Here is a 14,661-nt window from a genome sequence, read left to right as displayed (position 1 = left end):
GAAACAAATAAGTAATTATAAACATAAACACACAAAAATCATGAAATAAACATAAAACAAAGCTGTTTAAATATATTTTTAATGCTATAAATACATCGAAACCAAGAATAAAGACTATAATGTTAGTACGTAGTTACAAGAAGAAATAAAAGAAATTTCTACAAAACAACATTACTGATACTTGTTTTATTAAAAATATATAGAAATGGTCCTTACTATAGTGCCAGTGATCAATTTAAACTAATATAATTTTACAAAAATCACATAGAAAAAAAGATTTTCGACATTTTTTAACAATCCGGCAACATCGAACGAGAGAAAAATTCTAAATCTCTACCTCTACGCGACCGAAACTGACCAATCACTTTAACAGTTTGGCCAACATAAGAATTATTTCTTTCTCCCTGACAGGAAATTGGAAAAATGCATCTTTGATTTTTCACCTCATTTTCGTGAAATATAATTAAAACTGTTTGGGTTTAACAGTATTTATACGTGTTAAATTATTACACATTAAGTAATAAATTTAAATTCATATAAAAGTTTTTAAATTATTGAGTTATGTATGCCGAAGACTGGAATGATGAACCGGTAGTTGTTCAACAACCTCTTACAGGTATTTTAAGTTTAATTTAGGACTGTTGTAGTTTATTTATTGTTTTAATTGCGATTAGAATGGACGGGCAACACTTCAGTATTCACTAATTCGCGAAACAGCGGATCGCACAACGACAGATTCAGAAATCAAAGGGGTGGCAGATCAAATGAACGAGGCAATTGGAGAGGAGGTAACAACCAAAACCGAGATGATCGACGCAGCGGAGGTGGCGGCGGCGATAGTTTTGAGGCCATCACAGTTCCTTCAAGATTTGTTGGAAAAATCATAGGTAAATTTTTAACTGTCTATTCACACACAAACATTCTGTATTTTTTATTTACACAGGAAAAGGAGGAAGTAAAATCAATGAACTTCAAAGCCAGTCAGGGGCTCGAATTCAAGTGACAAAAGACACTGAGGATGACAACACTCTTGTGAAAATTTTTGGCAGTAAGGACACAATTCAGAAAGCCAAAGATTTGATTAATGAAACTATCGAAGAGATCTCTGTTCCGAGAAGATCAGAGTATCGGCCTCCAGAAAGCACTTTTGCTGGACCCGAATCTTCCAGTTATTCTGCACAAGCGCCCTCTGAACCAGCAGCACCGGCGCCACTTGTTAATTGGTTTGAGAATTTGGCAGACTGCGTAAGTGATTTAGTGTACCAGCCCTTAATGGTCTTAGTATCCTGTCACGGGAACACTAGTGTATGGTCGTTTTTTGTTTAGAAAGCTCAAGAAGACGAGTATTGGAGCAAGTTTCCAGCGATTATTAAGAATTTCTATCAGGAACATCCCAATGTGACAGCATTGACTGATGCACAAGTTGAAGCTATACGGGAGAGCAATAATAATATTGGTGAGTTTCAAGTTCGCATTTCTTGTAAATTGAATCTTATATAATAATTAATATTAGAGTTGCAAAAAGATTTTCTTCCATTTTTAAACAAAACATTTGTTTTATGTGGTTTAAAACGCTTGTTTTAAACTCTGTTTTAAACTACTACATTAGTTAGACATTCTGAAGATATCAAAATAATTATTTTTTTATTTTTATTTTTAGAATTTTCACAAATATACTTCCTAACGCTTTTAGAATAATTATATAATATATTTTTCGTGTACTCGCTATAAACCTGTGTATTTGTATATACTAGTTGTTGACGATATTTACCAATGACGATTTGCACCAAGCCTATAGGATCACTTTTTTGTCTGTACGTCTGTCTGTCTGTCAAGACCATTTATCTTGGGAACGCGTATTGAGTTAAAATTAAAACCACATACTCAGCTCTACAGTCTTTTGAAGCTGTGAAAAAATCAGACTCCAAAGTTAACGTAAAAAACGGTTTTTGGTTAATTTTTATTGAAAAAAAAGCACCTACACACCAAACATATTTAAAACAGCCTTTTAAAACAGGTCACAACAAAGGTTTAAAACTTATCAATTCCTTTCATAATTTGGATTTTTTTTAGTTGTTGACAGAGTGTTTGGAAATGAAGAAAGCAAGCCAATTCCCAAACCAGTCAGCACCTTTGAACAAGCATTTTTCAATTATCCGGAAATTTTGGATGAAATTACCAAGGCTGGATTTGAAAAACCGTCACCTATACAGTGTCAAGCTTGGCCAGTGTTACTGTCTGGCGAGGATCTGATTGGTATTGCACAGACCGGATCAGGTAATGAGAAATCAATTAAAAATGGCGTGCATGTCATCAAAAATTCGTTTCAAACTTGGAGCGCGCTTGTATCTTGTATAAAAAAAGACAGCACGCTTGTTGCCAGTTATCAATGTGTTGTCAATGAGATTTTTCTTTGCAAATCTGATATTTGTTATTTTCAACTTTATTAATTTTATCTAATCAGATTTTTGTCATTTTCTATTTTGTTTTAAGTTTTCTTTGACAAATTTGAAATTAAATCTGCCTTTCCTTTAGTTAAAACTCTGATTGTGGAAACATTTTTTCCGCCCTGAAGGTGATATCGTAGAAACATGCTTTTGAAAGTCTTCAGCAGCTTCTTGAGTTGATGAAAATCGCTGTCCGCGCATCGTTTGTATAAAAATTATTTGTGTATGTATGTATGTAATTTGTCAATAGTCAAAATAAAAAAAGTAGACGTGGCAACTAGCGAATGCAATCCCGCAAATGCTGGATCCCGCTGAGATTCCGCGGGATCACAGTTGCGGGATTTACCGTGCGGGATCGACACGTGATCGACACTACTAATGGGTCACCGAATGGATCTCGATCAAGATCAAACCGCTTCGTTCCGGGCCGATGCGTCGACGCTCGGAACTCGGGGGATTCCCCTTACGGCTTGGCCATTAAAAATAAGTGAAACAAACAGGTTAGTTAGATTTCTTTCTGGCGTATGTGCGTAAGTGAAGAAAAGCGTTTAACTAGTATTTGTGGACAATTTCGTCAAATAAACTGCCGGACATAAGTATCGGGACAAGCAAAATTTTAGGGTAAATTTAAAGTTGAATATCTCTTGAACTAAAGAAGATTTTGGGATGCGGTTTAGACCAGGTTTTAGATGTATCTATTGTGATTAAGATGCTATGTGGTTTTCAAAAATATATTTAGCGAATTCTCGTATACAGGGTGTTTTTTAAAAAATCGAAATTTTTACCAAGTTCGACTAATCTGTATTGAAATTAGAAATAACTATTTAATCGGTTTTTTATTTTTTTTTGTTTTAAGGAAAATACGACGTTTTTTCGAAAAATATGCATTTTTAGTCATACTATGACTAAATGGTACAAAAAGCTTTGTACATTCTGCATATGCCAAAAAATTATTGATATAGAGTGTATCTAAAAGGAGATAACTAACACAAGTTAAAAAAATAATTCAATATCAGAATAATATTTTTATTTATAAAATAAGTAGATAAATTATAATAAAATTTAAGTTTATTTCATATTAAATATATTTTTTGAACACCCTGTATACATCGGTCCAAATTTCTGTACAGCTAGTTTAAGATACCTACACGCTATATGAATACATTGTAAGCCTATGCAAAATGTACAATGCCTTTTGTACCATTTAGGACTATTGTTTACAGTCCCGCAATGTTGCGGATTCGCGGGATTGATTGCTTTAATCCCGCGGGTTTGCGGGATTGAGATTTTGGTGCGGAATCGCATTCCCTAGTGGCAACATTGCGCCGTGCATTTGTCGAATATTTTGATGACGTGTACACCAACTTTTATTGATTTTACTATATATTTTTTTTATAATTACAAATTTGGTATTTTATTTATTTTTTATGATTTTTTTAGGAAAAACTTTGGCTTTTCTTTTACCAGCTTTTATCCATATTGACGGTCAGACCACGCCAAAGGAAGAAAGAAAGGGTCCGGCAGTGCTTATTGTGGCGCCTACAAGAGAACTGGCACTGCAAATCGACAAAGAAATTAAAAAGTACCACTATAGAGGTATTTCATCGTAAGTTCGGAATTTTTTTTTTAATATGGAAATTAAAGGGTCATTTTGTAGGTGTTGTGTTTATGGAGGTGGGGATCGTAAGCTACAAATCAGTGCACTAAGAAAGGGTGTCGATATAGTGATTGCCACTCCAGGAAGAATGAATGATCTACATACGTCAGGTATTTTTTTTTTAAGTTAGCAAAATGCATTGAGTAAAAAATTGACTAAGGAAGAATAAAAGTGCGAATAAAGTACTACTGGTACACCATTTTTGTCAGTTTTTTTGGCCTTTCTCTTCACAAAACCCTATTTTATATTTTAACAAATTGAAAAGGAATTGAAAGCCACTAATAAACCGGAATTTACGTCAGCCATATTGAAATTTCTTCGCAATCTTGTCAATATTTTTATACAGTGTTTTTAGTCTTTTTATTCAACTATGTATAGGAAATAAGGAATAATTTCGACTGTGAACATAATTTAGAATCACCCTGTATATTAAATTACCTGCTTGATAATCTGTGTAAATATTGTCCGATAAAATTCGTTTTTTTCCTATAATAAAAATGAACGGGACATTTGAACTACTTTGCCTTATAGTATATACTGTCCTACAAGGGGATACGGCAGTGACAGTTGCGTCTGTCATTTTAATTGACAGGGATATTGTAATAAACCATAAACATGTGTTAAAGATAGTCTAATACCTATGTACATTGTGTGAATTGTTTTGACACAACAAAAACAAGCGAAATGTGAACAAACCATTTGTTGAGTTACAGTTTAATTTGACCACACACTGAAATATAGTCTGTCCAACAGGAGGAGCCCTGACAGTGACAGCTGTGTCACAGGGAAAATGTAATTTCTGTCATTTTTTGGATGTTGTCTGTCGAACTCTTCTCTGGGTCGTTGGACAGATTATAACCCTTTTTTCAAGATTTGAAAAATTTATGAATTCTGCTGAATTACTTTTTATTTAGAGTTTTTTTTTCACTCAATTTTAATTATTCACGTATTTTGACTCGACGTAAAACAAGATCAGGACAAATTATTGAGTGTACTATTATTTTAATGATAACACGTTAAAAAATAGGAGCGCCGCTGATTAAACGGAAGTTATGTCGGCCATATTGAAAACCCTTCGCGGTCTGTCCCAATTTTGATAACGTACTCCTTCCTTATTCTTTTTATTCAATGGACAACGTAAAGAATATAAATGATTTTATTAATTTCAAGGTGATTTATATGTTGAAAATATAACATATGTGGTTCTGGATGAGGCCGACAGGATGTTGGACATGGGTTTCGAAGCGCAAATTAGACGGGTTATGTATTCAATCAGGCCAAACAGGCAGAGTATCATGACCAGCGCTACATGGCCACCAGGTAATCTATATAATCTATCTAACATTAATTTTGGTAATTATTGGGAAAACTGGAAATCGTCCGATTTTCACCAAAATTGGTATACACCCTATTTTGAGGTCGTAGATTACGAATCTGAACTTTTTTTTGGCGGTCTCTTACCGTTTTTCAGAAAAACATCGAATTTTTCTTAATTTCTCATATTTTTAAGGTTTTCTAGCACATATTTTGTTAGGTATACAATGATGTTTCTGCTATTTTCTGTTACTTTTTTAACCAATTCTATGCATAATAGAGGAAAATTTGCTAAAATAAATTTGTAAACAATCTGAAAATGTTGGGTTATGTGTTTCTGGCATTTAAAGCAACGTTGCCAATGCTAAACTTAAATTTAGCGTTTTTTTTCGCTCATTCTGGGATTACGAAAGGCGGTTGCCAGAAGAACGGGTTCTTCCCATAACTGCTATTTTACCACGAAGTTGCACGAAAGAGTTTTGATTGCATTTGGTGACAACTTCCATGCGGAGGGTGTTAATTTTTTGTTGTTGTATGTTGTATTATACCAAAAAAAGATTAACCCCCTCTGCAAAGAAGTTGAAACGAATGCAATCAAAACTCTTTCGTGCAACTTCGTGGTTATAAATAGTCTTTATATAACTTCTTTGCGGAGGGGGTTAATCTTTTTTTGATATAATATAACAACAAAAGATTAACACCCTCCGCATGGAAGTTGTAACCAATGCAATCAAAACTCTTCCGCGTAACTTTGTGGATATAGGTAGGTATATTTAATTATTGTCGATCTAATAATAGGTAATTTATTTAAAATCCCTAATCACCTGAAAAAAATAGAAGATATGGCAACGTTGTAAATTTTCAAATTTCTAGATTAGGTCTAGAATATACTTGTCTCTCTCATTACACAGGAGAGAGAAAGAAGGATATATGAAATGTCAAACTTCCATCTGGTCTCAATTTTCTTTGTTATTTTGTTAAGAAAAGTGTTTTTCAGTAAAATTTTGGACATTTTTCTATCCTCAATCAAGTGTGGCTTTTAGATAAACTATAATATAATGAAAATGTAGTGAAATTATTACTTTATAGGACCGAAATAAAGAAAAGTTCAATGTTGAAATTATTTTCCGTTTTTCTGAAAAACGGTAAGAGACCACCATATACCAAAATTTTGGTGAAAATCGGACGATTTTCAGTTTTCCCAATAATTATCTTAATTTTATTTACTTTTTATTTATTTTACTCTTTTTTTGACCAATAAAATTTTTATTTTAGGTGTTAGAAGGCTGGCAACTAGTTACATGAACGACCCCATCCAAGTCTATGTAGGTTCGTTAGATCTGGCCGCAACACACAGTGTTACTCAAGTGATTCAAATTTTAGACGAACGTGAAAAACAACAAGCGGTAAGTAGACCTGGTCATCAATTTTTACATATTTATTTTAACTTTTTACATATTTATTATTGCTTAATACAATTTTTAGTAATGTGTTTCTTCATTTTTTTTTAAATTACTTATACGCGCATTCAAAATTTCAGCTAAATCGTAAAAAAAAGTTTATAATAATATAGTATCTAAAAAACGTCAAAATCTCTGTTTTGTCGTGCTTTATCCATTTTTTTTGGTTATAGTTCTTCGAATTTATTGATAATTTGGGTCCAGACGACAAAGTAATCGTTTTCTGTGGCACCAAAGCAGGCACTGACAATCTCGCGGTAGAATGCGCTATGAGAGGCGTTTCTTGTACCTCTATACACAGCAACAGAGACCAAGTCGATAGGGAACAGGCTATAGCCGATATCACTGATGGAACAGCTAAAATCCTGATTGCCACCGATGTAGCTTCCAGGGGACTGGACATAGAGGACGTTACGTAAGTAAAAATTTCATAGAAATAAATAAACTTGGAGAAGTTCGAAAGAAAGTGTTTGTTGAATTGTTTTTATTTTTCAGGCATGTTCTGAACTACGATTTTCCGAAAAATATCGAAGAATACGTGCACAGAGTGGGCAGGACAGGCAGGGCGGGAAAAACTGGAGAGTCTATCAGTTATTTGACCAGAAAAGATTGGGCCAACGCTGCGGAACTTATAAAAATCTTAGAAGAAGCTGAACAGGTATTTTTTTTAATTATTATGCTGTTCGTTACTGAAATACATTTAAAAAACTGTAATCAATAATTTGTAATGGAACTGGAGATATCAATTTTTGAATTCAGAGTTCTAATAGCGCGATCATTGTCAAGCACCAACTCAATTCCAGTTATTTTTACTAAAAGTAGTAAATTTTTGAGAATTTTATAGTAGTTGTACAATTTCCAACATGCATTTAAAAATTTACCAGCTATAAGGAAAATTACAACAACGATTCGTTAATAAATAAACAAATAAAAAAAATTGATCAGCGAGTAAAAGTTTGTTTGAAAACAGAATATTTTCACATTTCGTGTAAGTAACAGTGCTTCTCTATCTGAAAATCTTCTGATGGGAAGAAATGCGGAAAAAATATATAATGACATATTTTTATATTATTATTTATTTCAAAGATTTTCTACAACTTTTTTTAATTTAAAACAAGTTTAGTTTTAAGATTAATGTGTTTGTTTTGTAGTAATATATTGGTTAAGTGATTTTCATTGGATAACTAGTACATTGAACAACACATTGTTCTAAATAACAAAATAACATATTTAAACTTCAATAATTGCTGATAAACATTACAGAAATTTCAAAAGAGAAAAGAAGCAAGAACAATGAGAAATAGCATCACTACTTTCTCACGTAATAAAGGATAATTTTTTAGTTATTGTTACCGAGTCCCGAAGGTACCGAAAGAACCGGGAATTATTAATAATTTCGAGTCCCGGTCCTTTGGTATCTCAAGAGAACCGGGAATTTCCGGTTCTGAACCCTAGTTACCATATTATCAAGAAATTATGTTTTTTAACTAAAAAGTAAAAAAATTTCCAGATTTTTTTTCAAAAAAAAATGCTCAGAAAAATCCTCGTATTTCTGGGGTCAAAATATACTACCCCAAAAAATATTTGCACTTATTTAAGACTCACCCTGTATAGGGCGTAGGGTATAATAATTAAATAGTATATAATACCATACGACCGAAAAAAAACGGCGTCAGAGATGGCTTCGAAATGAAAGTCGCTCTCATTTTGTATGTAAAATTGTATGGACTACCGGACGCCGTTTTTTTTCGTATAATAGTTATTATTAATAGTAATATATATTTTTTAATATAGTATGTCCCTGAAGAACTCCACGGTATGGTCGAAAGGTACGAAGCAATGAAAGAGAAAAGGAGTCAGCAACCAGGCGGAGGCCGCGGCGGTGGCGGTGGTGGAAGATTCAACAACCGAAATCGTTGGTAGGAAAAAAGTTATTCGCATTTAGCCACAGAATACCTATTATTCCTCATATTCTGTGATCTATAGGTATCGATTCTCCCCTTTGTTTTTGTTTACAATTCTTAGCAAGAATAATATATATTTTAGTTTATGTATACATTTATATTAGCATGAATTGTATATGTTATAATTTCATGGTGTAATTTATTTTTTATAATAAATAATTCACTAATTTATTTGTCGTTTTTTTTCGCTTAGAGTACTCCTAATTTCAGCTGAAAGAATTGTGAAGTTTTTCTAATGATAGTTGACTTTCTTTCATGCACTGGATGACGTAGTGAGTGTCTGAGGCTTCCCTTAAGTCGTTGTCATAGTATCTGTCAACTTCTGGTCTAGAGTTCTAAAATATAATCAAGAGATATAGTCTGTCCATCGTGACAGTTATGCCTGTCAATTTAATTCACGTGTAAACTGATTTCTGTCATTTTTTTGGATGTCGTACGACTGAATTTTCCGTGATTCCTTGGACATACTATAGTAGAACTTTCATATACCATAAAAAAGGCGTCACAGTAGCTGTCGATACAACGAACGATTCCTATATGTCGTTTTGTAAAGATTGACAAAAATTATCGATTTTCATAACTAAGGTCACTGTGATGCCGTTTTTTTTCTCATCATAAGGTAAAGAGAAGGTTTTTATACTGTTCCTTTTTGCTCTTACTTTTTTATCTGCTTTACATCTAATTATATTGACTCGTTTATAGCAAGTTTCGTCATCGTCGCCGCCATTTTTAATGCAACAACATAGAGAGCACAGTCTTAATATCAGGGCCAAGGGGTAGGCGAGGAAAAATATCAGGTTTAGACAAAATTCGGTTTTCCTGCAAAAGAAAACGTTAAAATAATTTTTTAACTTTGCAAACAAAATGCATGTAAAATAATTTACGTTTATTTTTTTATTGCATAATGTTATATAAGATGTTTAACGAATATTTTAACAACTCATTTTCAAAATACAAAAGTTAAAGGAATTAGTAAAACCATTTATTTTAACAATTTATTTTTAATTATTTTAATTCCCCAAACAATATGTGCGTGCCCCAAACATACAAATTGCAAACATTTTTAATACAACGGTATAATGAGCATAATTTTAATATCAAGGGAAAATATAAAATTTAGACAAAATTTGGGGTTTCTGCAAAAAAAAACCGTTAAATATTAGTGGGTCATTTGAACTACTTTCTATGGCGACGTAAAAAATGCTTATAAAATGTTTTACAGGCAAGTTTCTATAATAACATGTTATATAAGTAGTTAACACAACATTTTAGACTATTTTAAGAATACAAAAGTTGAAATAATTAGCAAAACCATTTTAGCCATTATTTTTTTTTCATTACTTGCAAATAGGATGTTTTCCATTTCTACAAATGTCAAAATATATGTTTTATAATTGTTTTAATCATAATAGTCATTTATAAATATTAATATTGTAATAATATGCTTATTTTAATTTAAAAAATAGTGTGGGAAGTGTTTAAAATGTGTTTCCAAATCAACTTTTGTCACTGTAACTATGGTAATAACGAAATTGTTTACATCAAAAGATATTTTAAAATGCTCTTTCATTTCAGTTCGCAATATATTTCACGGCCTAGCGCGAAAAATATTCCGCATGGTATCAGAGAAACATGAAAAACAGTGTCACATCGCATATTTTGTTTTATGAATCCCGAAAACTTTTTAAATGTGTTAAGTAAAAAAAAATAAGTTAATAAAATGTATTTTCCTTCATACAGTGATAATATTCTGACGGATCGTTCTCCAGAATCTGGATGAACTGGCCATCCAGCCACGTCATAGCACACTGTCCTGCCTTTCAGTTCTTTTTCTTGGTACTCGTCCAGAGGCTTGGGTAAGTCTACTAACATGCTCATGCCGTACTCACCTACACATTTTAGGCACAAAACTCCGACAAGCCCTTTTATGAGTCCTAGAAAACGTTTTAAAATTAATGTTGATTCATTTTAGGAGGGTTTTTATGAGTATATGCCATTTGTGCGCCGTAGTCAGATTTTTTTTAACATAAGGTAAGTTTTATCCTTTTATGGAGGATTTTCGTACTATATTTATTAAACAAGCTGTAAATATTTATATAGCTAACTAAAATAATCAATTGTATTACTGAATATTTTTAGACAAAAAAACTGATTACTGGTCGCAAGTAGGTAACCCTTTTTGATGCGAATAAAGTTCTCTACTCAGGCTGGGAGTAAAAATTCAAGGCTGTGATGACACACGAACTAGCGAGACCAAAAGTGGTAACGACCTGTGCCATAACCAAACGCCCTAAGGCTTAGAAATACATAGTGAAGCAACTTGCATTTATGAGCAGTCCACGTGTTTATCAAAAATATTGATATTTTAATCATTTGTAATGGTGATGATAAAGCAAAGCAAGAATTTCCATTAACATACAAACTGGATAAAATTTTCTCACGTTTATGTCAGCATGAGAAAAAACAATATGGCGATATTATTATATAACTTGGTAATATTTGAGGGGCAGTTTCATCTCGTTGGAATTTGACTTTCGAAAAATCCGTTTGCCAAAAATTACCTTTTTACGTCAAGCAGTTTAATTACCCAATTACCCAACTTTTTGGAACACCCTGTATGATTTTTTAAAAAATTTCAAAATATGTAAAAATACAAAATAAATTATGCGTGTCCAAGCGTTTTCATGAAATTGGGTGGTCAGGGGTGGTATATTTCGACCCCAGAAACAGGTCTATGAGGTTTTTTTCGCAAAAAAAAAATCGTGCATTTTCTTTTAAATTTCCCTGTATATTTTTCGAAAACTTTTTAGGACTGCCTGTTCACCGCAAATTTTCCCACGGTATAATTTCTTAATCTCGGATATTACCATAGTTACAGCTTATCTCTATGGTTACGGCACTATGATGGATACAAATACAGAAAAAATCCGGTGGCTCTCAAAATTTTTCCAAAAAAAATATTTTTTTTTTAATTTTCCAACTTAAATAACTCGGTTATTTTGGACTTTGAAAAATGGTAACGAGAAAATATGTTTCTTTTATCGAGATCTACCAGCCCTGAAAATATTTGCACTTATTTAAGACTCACCCTGTATAGTTAACATGCTTATTTTTTGTCAATTATGACATACATTTCCATTCGAAATATAGAAATTGGATACGGTTGCTCGTAGCGATTTTTACCAAGGTACATTTTTTACGTAAAAAATTACGGAAATGTGTATTTTTTCACTAAGTAGGGGGGGGGTATACAGGTACGGACAAAAGTTATTACTTTTCAAATCAGTTCAAGAACATATAGGTGGCGTCCCCTACAAGTAAGAGTCATATAAACATCGAAATAAAATTTCTCATGCCAAAAAACACACCCAGACACTAGTTTTGAAATTGTTTTGGAAAACAAATAAATATGAAACTTATCCACCCTGTATCTCCGGAACGAAGCATTTTCCCGAAAGACTAACCGTTTTTTAAATAACAAATATTGTAATATTTGAGGGGCGTTTTCAACCTCTTGGAATTTGAGATTCGAGAAACCGCTCCTTATCGAACCTCTACACCCCACAGTCAATCCGTTTGCAAAAATCAGCTTTAAACGTCAAGCAGTTTAAGCAGAATCGGGATTACTGAGTGGTCATATTTTATGAAACATCCTGTATAAATTTTTAAAAAATCTTAAAATATATAAAACAACAAAATAAAATATACGTGTTTAAGAATTTTTCCGAAAAACTCACCGGTTCTTAAATAAAAAATATTCTAATATTTCAGGGGTGGTTTCACCCCCTTACAATTCGAGTTTCGAAAAATCCCTTCTTATCGAACCTCTACATCCTAAAGTCAATCCGTTTTCCAAAAATTAGCTTTTTACGTCAAGCGCTTTAAGCAGCATCGTGATTAATCAATGACCAGATTTTTCGAAACATCCTGTATACATTTTTAAAAAATCTTAAAATATGTAAAAAAACAAAATAAAATATACTTGTTTAAGCGTTTTTTCGGAAAGTTTTTTAAATAAAAAATATTGTAATATTTGAGGGGTGGTTTCACCCCCTTGGAACTGGAATTTCGAAAAATCCCTTCTTATCGAACCTCTACACCCTAGAATCAACCTGTATGCGAAAATTGAGCTTCTTACGTTGAGTGGTTTGAGCAGGATCGTGTTTAATCACTTAAGGATTTTATATATCAGTATAGATTTTTAATTTTAAATTACTCTTTTTCAAACATGTCCCTCAAATCTTTCAATTTAATAGCTGTCAGTAAAGGGCCGGCTACACGTACAAGCTTTACCACGAGCTTACCTGCGCAAACCACCTGTTTGTATCGGGAACTCGGTGTAGACGGTAAAACGGTAGCACGCACAAACCAACAAGCGTGGCCTGCGTAAATGTCGCGCTGCTAAATATTTTAGTTTGCACAAGGTTTAGTTCAAGGTACAGTTTTGTGACTTTTGTGGGTTTTGTGTTATTAGTTATCAACTCTTAGAAAATATCTGATATTCGTACTTATTCCAATAAGGAGTTCTTCTTCTTCTTCTTTCTTCTTAAACTCTCCTTTTCAGGAGAGAGTTGCGTTGCCTAGGCTGCCAGGACCATTCTGGCAAAGTACTTTTCTGCTTTTCTTTTTTTTTGGTGCTCACGTTTTATGAACTTTCACCGATTTATCTTTCTTAACGACTAACAATTATTGAGGCTATTAAACAGGTTGTTTTAAGCTCTGCAACTATTCAGTTATTCATGCATTCTACGATTGAAGCTGCGGCTCTAAGTCCCAATAATTACTGTGCATTTCAAGAAAAATGTGATTATGACATTTCCAATTTACGGCTAGTTTTTTTCTTGATTATAAAGTTAATGTTAGGCTTGGTATTAGTAAATATTTAGAGTTTTAAATTACTAACATTCAAAAACAAAGCGATTTGTTTTATGTGTTCGGTCTTATTGAATTTAAAAAGAATGTCATGCAGGGAAATCGGTTTTTGCTCTATCTCGTTGTCGAAATAGGATTGATCGTTGATCGTTGAAAAAAAAATAGGATTGATCGTTATATTGATCGTTGCCGTGTCTATGGAAGATAAAATTGAAAAATTATTCCTATAGAAACAGAAAAAATGATGCGTACAAGAAAATGGTTTTCTATTTAAATCAGTTTTTACTCCACTTCGATCTATACCGTTTATTTTGCTGTTTTTTCTTTAACAATAAGCAATAAAAAACAATAATTCGTCACTTAACATTTCCACGAACGGAAGCACAAATTCAGAATAAAAATAATGATGAATGTACGCTCTTACTTGCATCGTGTGGACACCGCACAGTGTTCCTTCTAGTTTGCGCAAACTATACCGTGCAGGCAAGTCGCTGTAGTGTAGCCGCCGCTTAAGAATAGTTTCACTTCAAATATGCACACATAGTGCACACACTGTTTTTAATTGCTTATATTCTTACCCAACACCATCAAGCCAAAAAGGATACCTAGCAGTATAATAAAAAATAGGTAAGTGGTATTCTCGAAGATGCTTTTGCGGTAGAAAGGATCCAACGCCGAGTAAGGTTTGTGGTTACAGGTGCGCCCTTCTCTTAAACGGTACTTATTCGGCGTATTCTGGTACTGATCGGGATAAACCGAACAAAACAGCGTGAAAAATTGGAAAATAACAAGACAAAACGCGTACATAACTCAATAAAATAACGTAAACATAAATTGTTTGACAAAAATGTAAGTTTTTTGACGGAACAGGTAAAATTATTAAAATATTAGGTGAGGTGATTCTGACCATAGATTATTTACTGTCCTAGATAAAGCTAACACCCCTT

General features: G+C 32.9%; 2 protein-coding genes across 3 annotated transcripts; one reads left to right on the top strand and one right to left on the bottom strand.

The window, feature by feature from the left end:
* The first annotated feature begins 353 nt into the window (after window positions 1-353).
* LOC115880292 (probable ATP-dependent RNA helicase DDX43) lies at window positions 354-9,011 on the top strand. Its single transcript, XM_030897475.1, has 12 exons — window positions 354-616; window positions 675-887; window positions 944-1,245; window positions 1,327-1,456; window positions 2,074-2,277; window positions 3,888-4,053; window positions 4,105-4,214; window positions 5,275-5,424; window positions 6,694-6,824; window positions 7,052-7,293; window positions 7,374-7,536; window positions 8,673-9,011. The coding sequence occupies exons 1-12, from the start codon at window positions 562-564 to the stop codon at window positions 8,799-8,801; spliced, it is 1,995 nt and encodes a 664-aa protein (XP_030753335.1). The 5' UTR covers window positions 354-561; the 3' UTR covers window positions 8,802-9,011.
* Window positions 8,996-14,569, bottom strand: LOC115880293. Of its 2 annotated transcripts, none has more exons than XM_030897476.1 (4): window positions 14,293-14,569; window positions 10,581-10,776; window positions 9,502-9,661; window positions 8,996-9,177 (listed from the first exon to the last, which is right to left on the bottom strand). In XM_030897476.1, exons 1-4 carry the CDS (start codon window positions 14,519-14,521, stop codon window positions 9,049-9,051), a joined length of 714 nt encoding a protein of 237 aa, XP_030753336.1. In that variant the 5' UTR covers window positions 14,522-14,569; the 3' UTR covers window positions 8,996-9,048. The 2 variants fall into 2 exon arrangements, with proteins under 2 accessions (XP_030753336.1, XP_030753337.1); XM_030897477.1 differs by lacking the exon at window positions 14,293-14,569 and adding an exon at window positions 14,139-14,276.
* Window positions 14,570-14,661: the final 92 nt, after the last annotated feature.

The sequence above is a fragment of the Sitophilus oryzae genome, unplaced genomic scaffold (genome assembly GCF_002938485.1).
Source record: "Sitophilus oryzae breed Bouriz unplaced genomic scaffold, Soryzae_2.0 scaffold_1621_pilon_pilon, whole genome shotgun sequence".
NCBI classification, from domain to species: domain Eukaryota; kingdom Metazoa; phylum Arthropoda; class Insecta; order Coleoptera; family Curculionidae; genus Sitophilus; species Sitophilus oryzae.
This window is presented reverse-complemented; position numbering and strand designations above follow the sequence as displayed.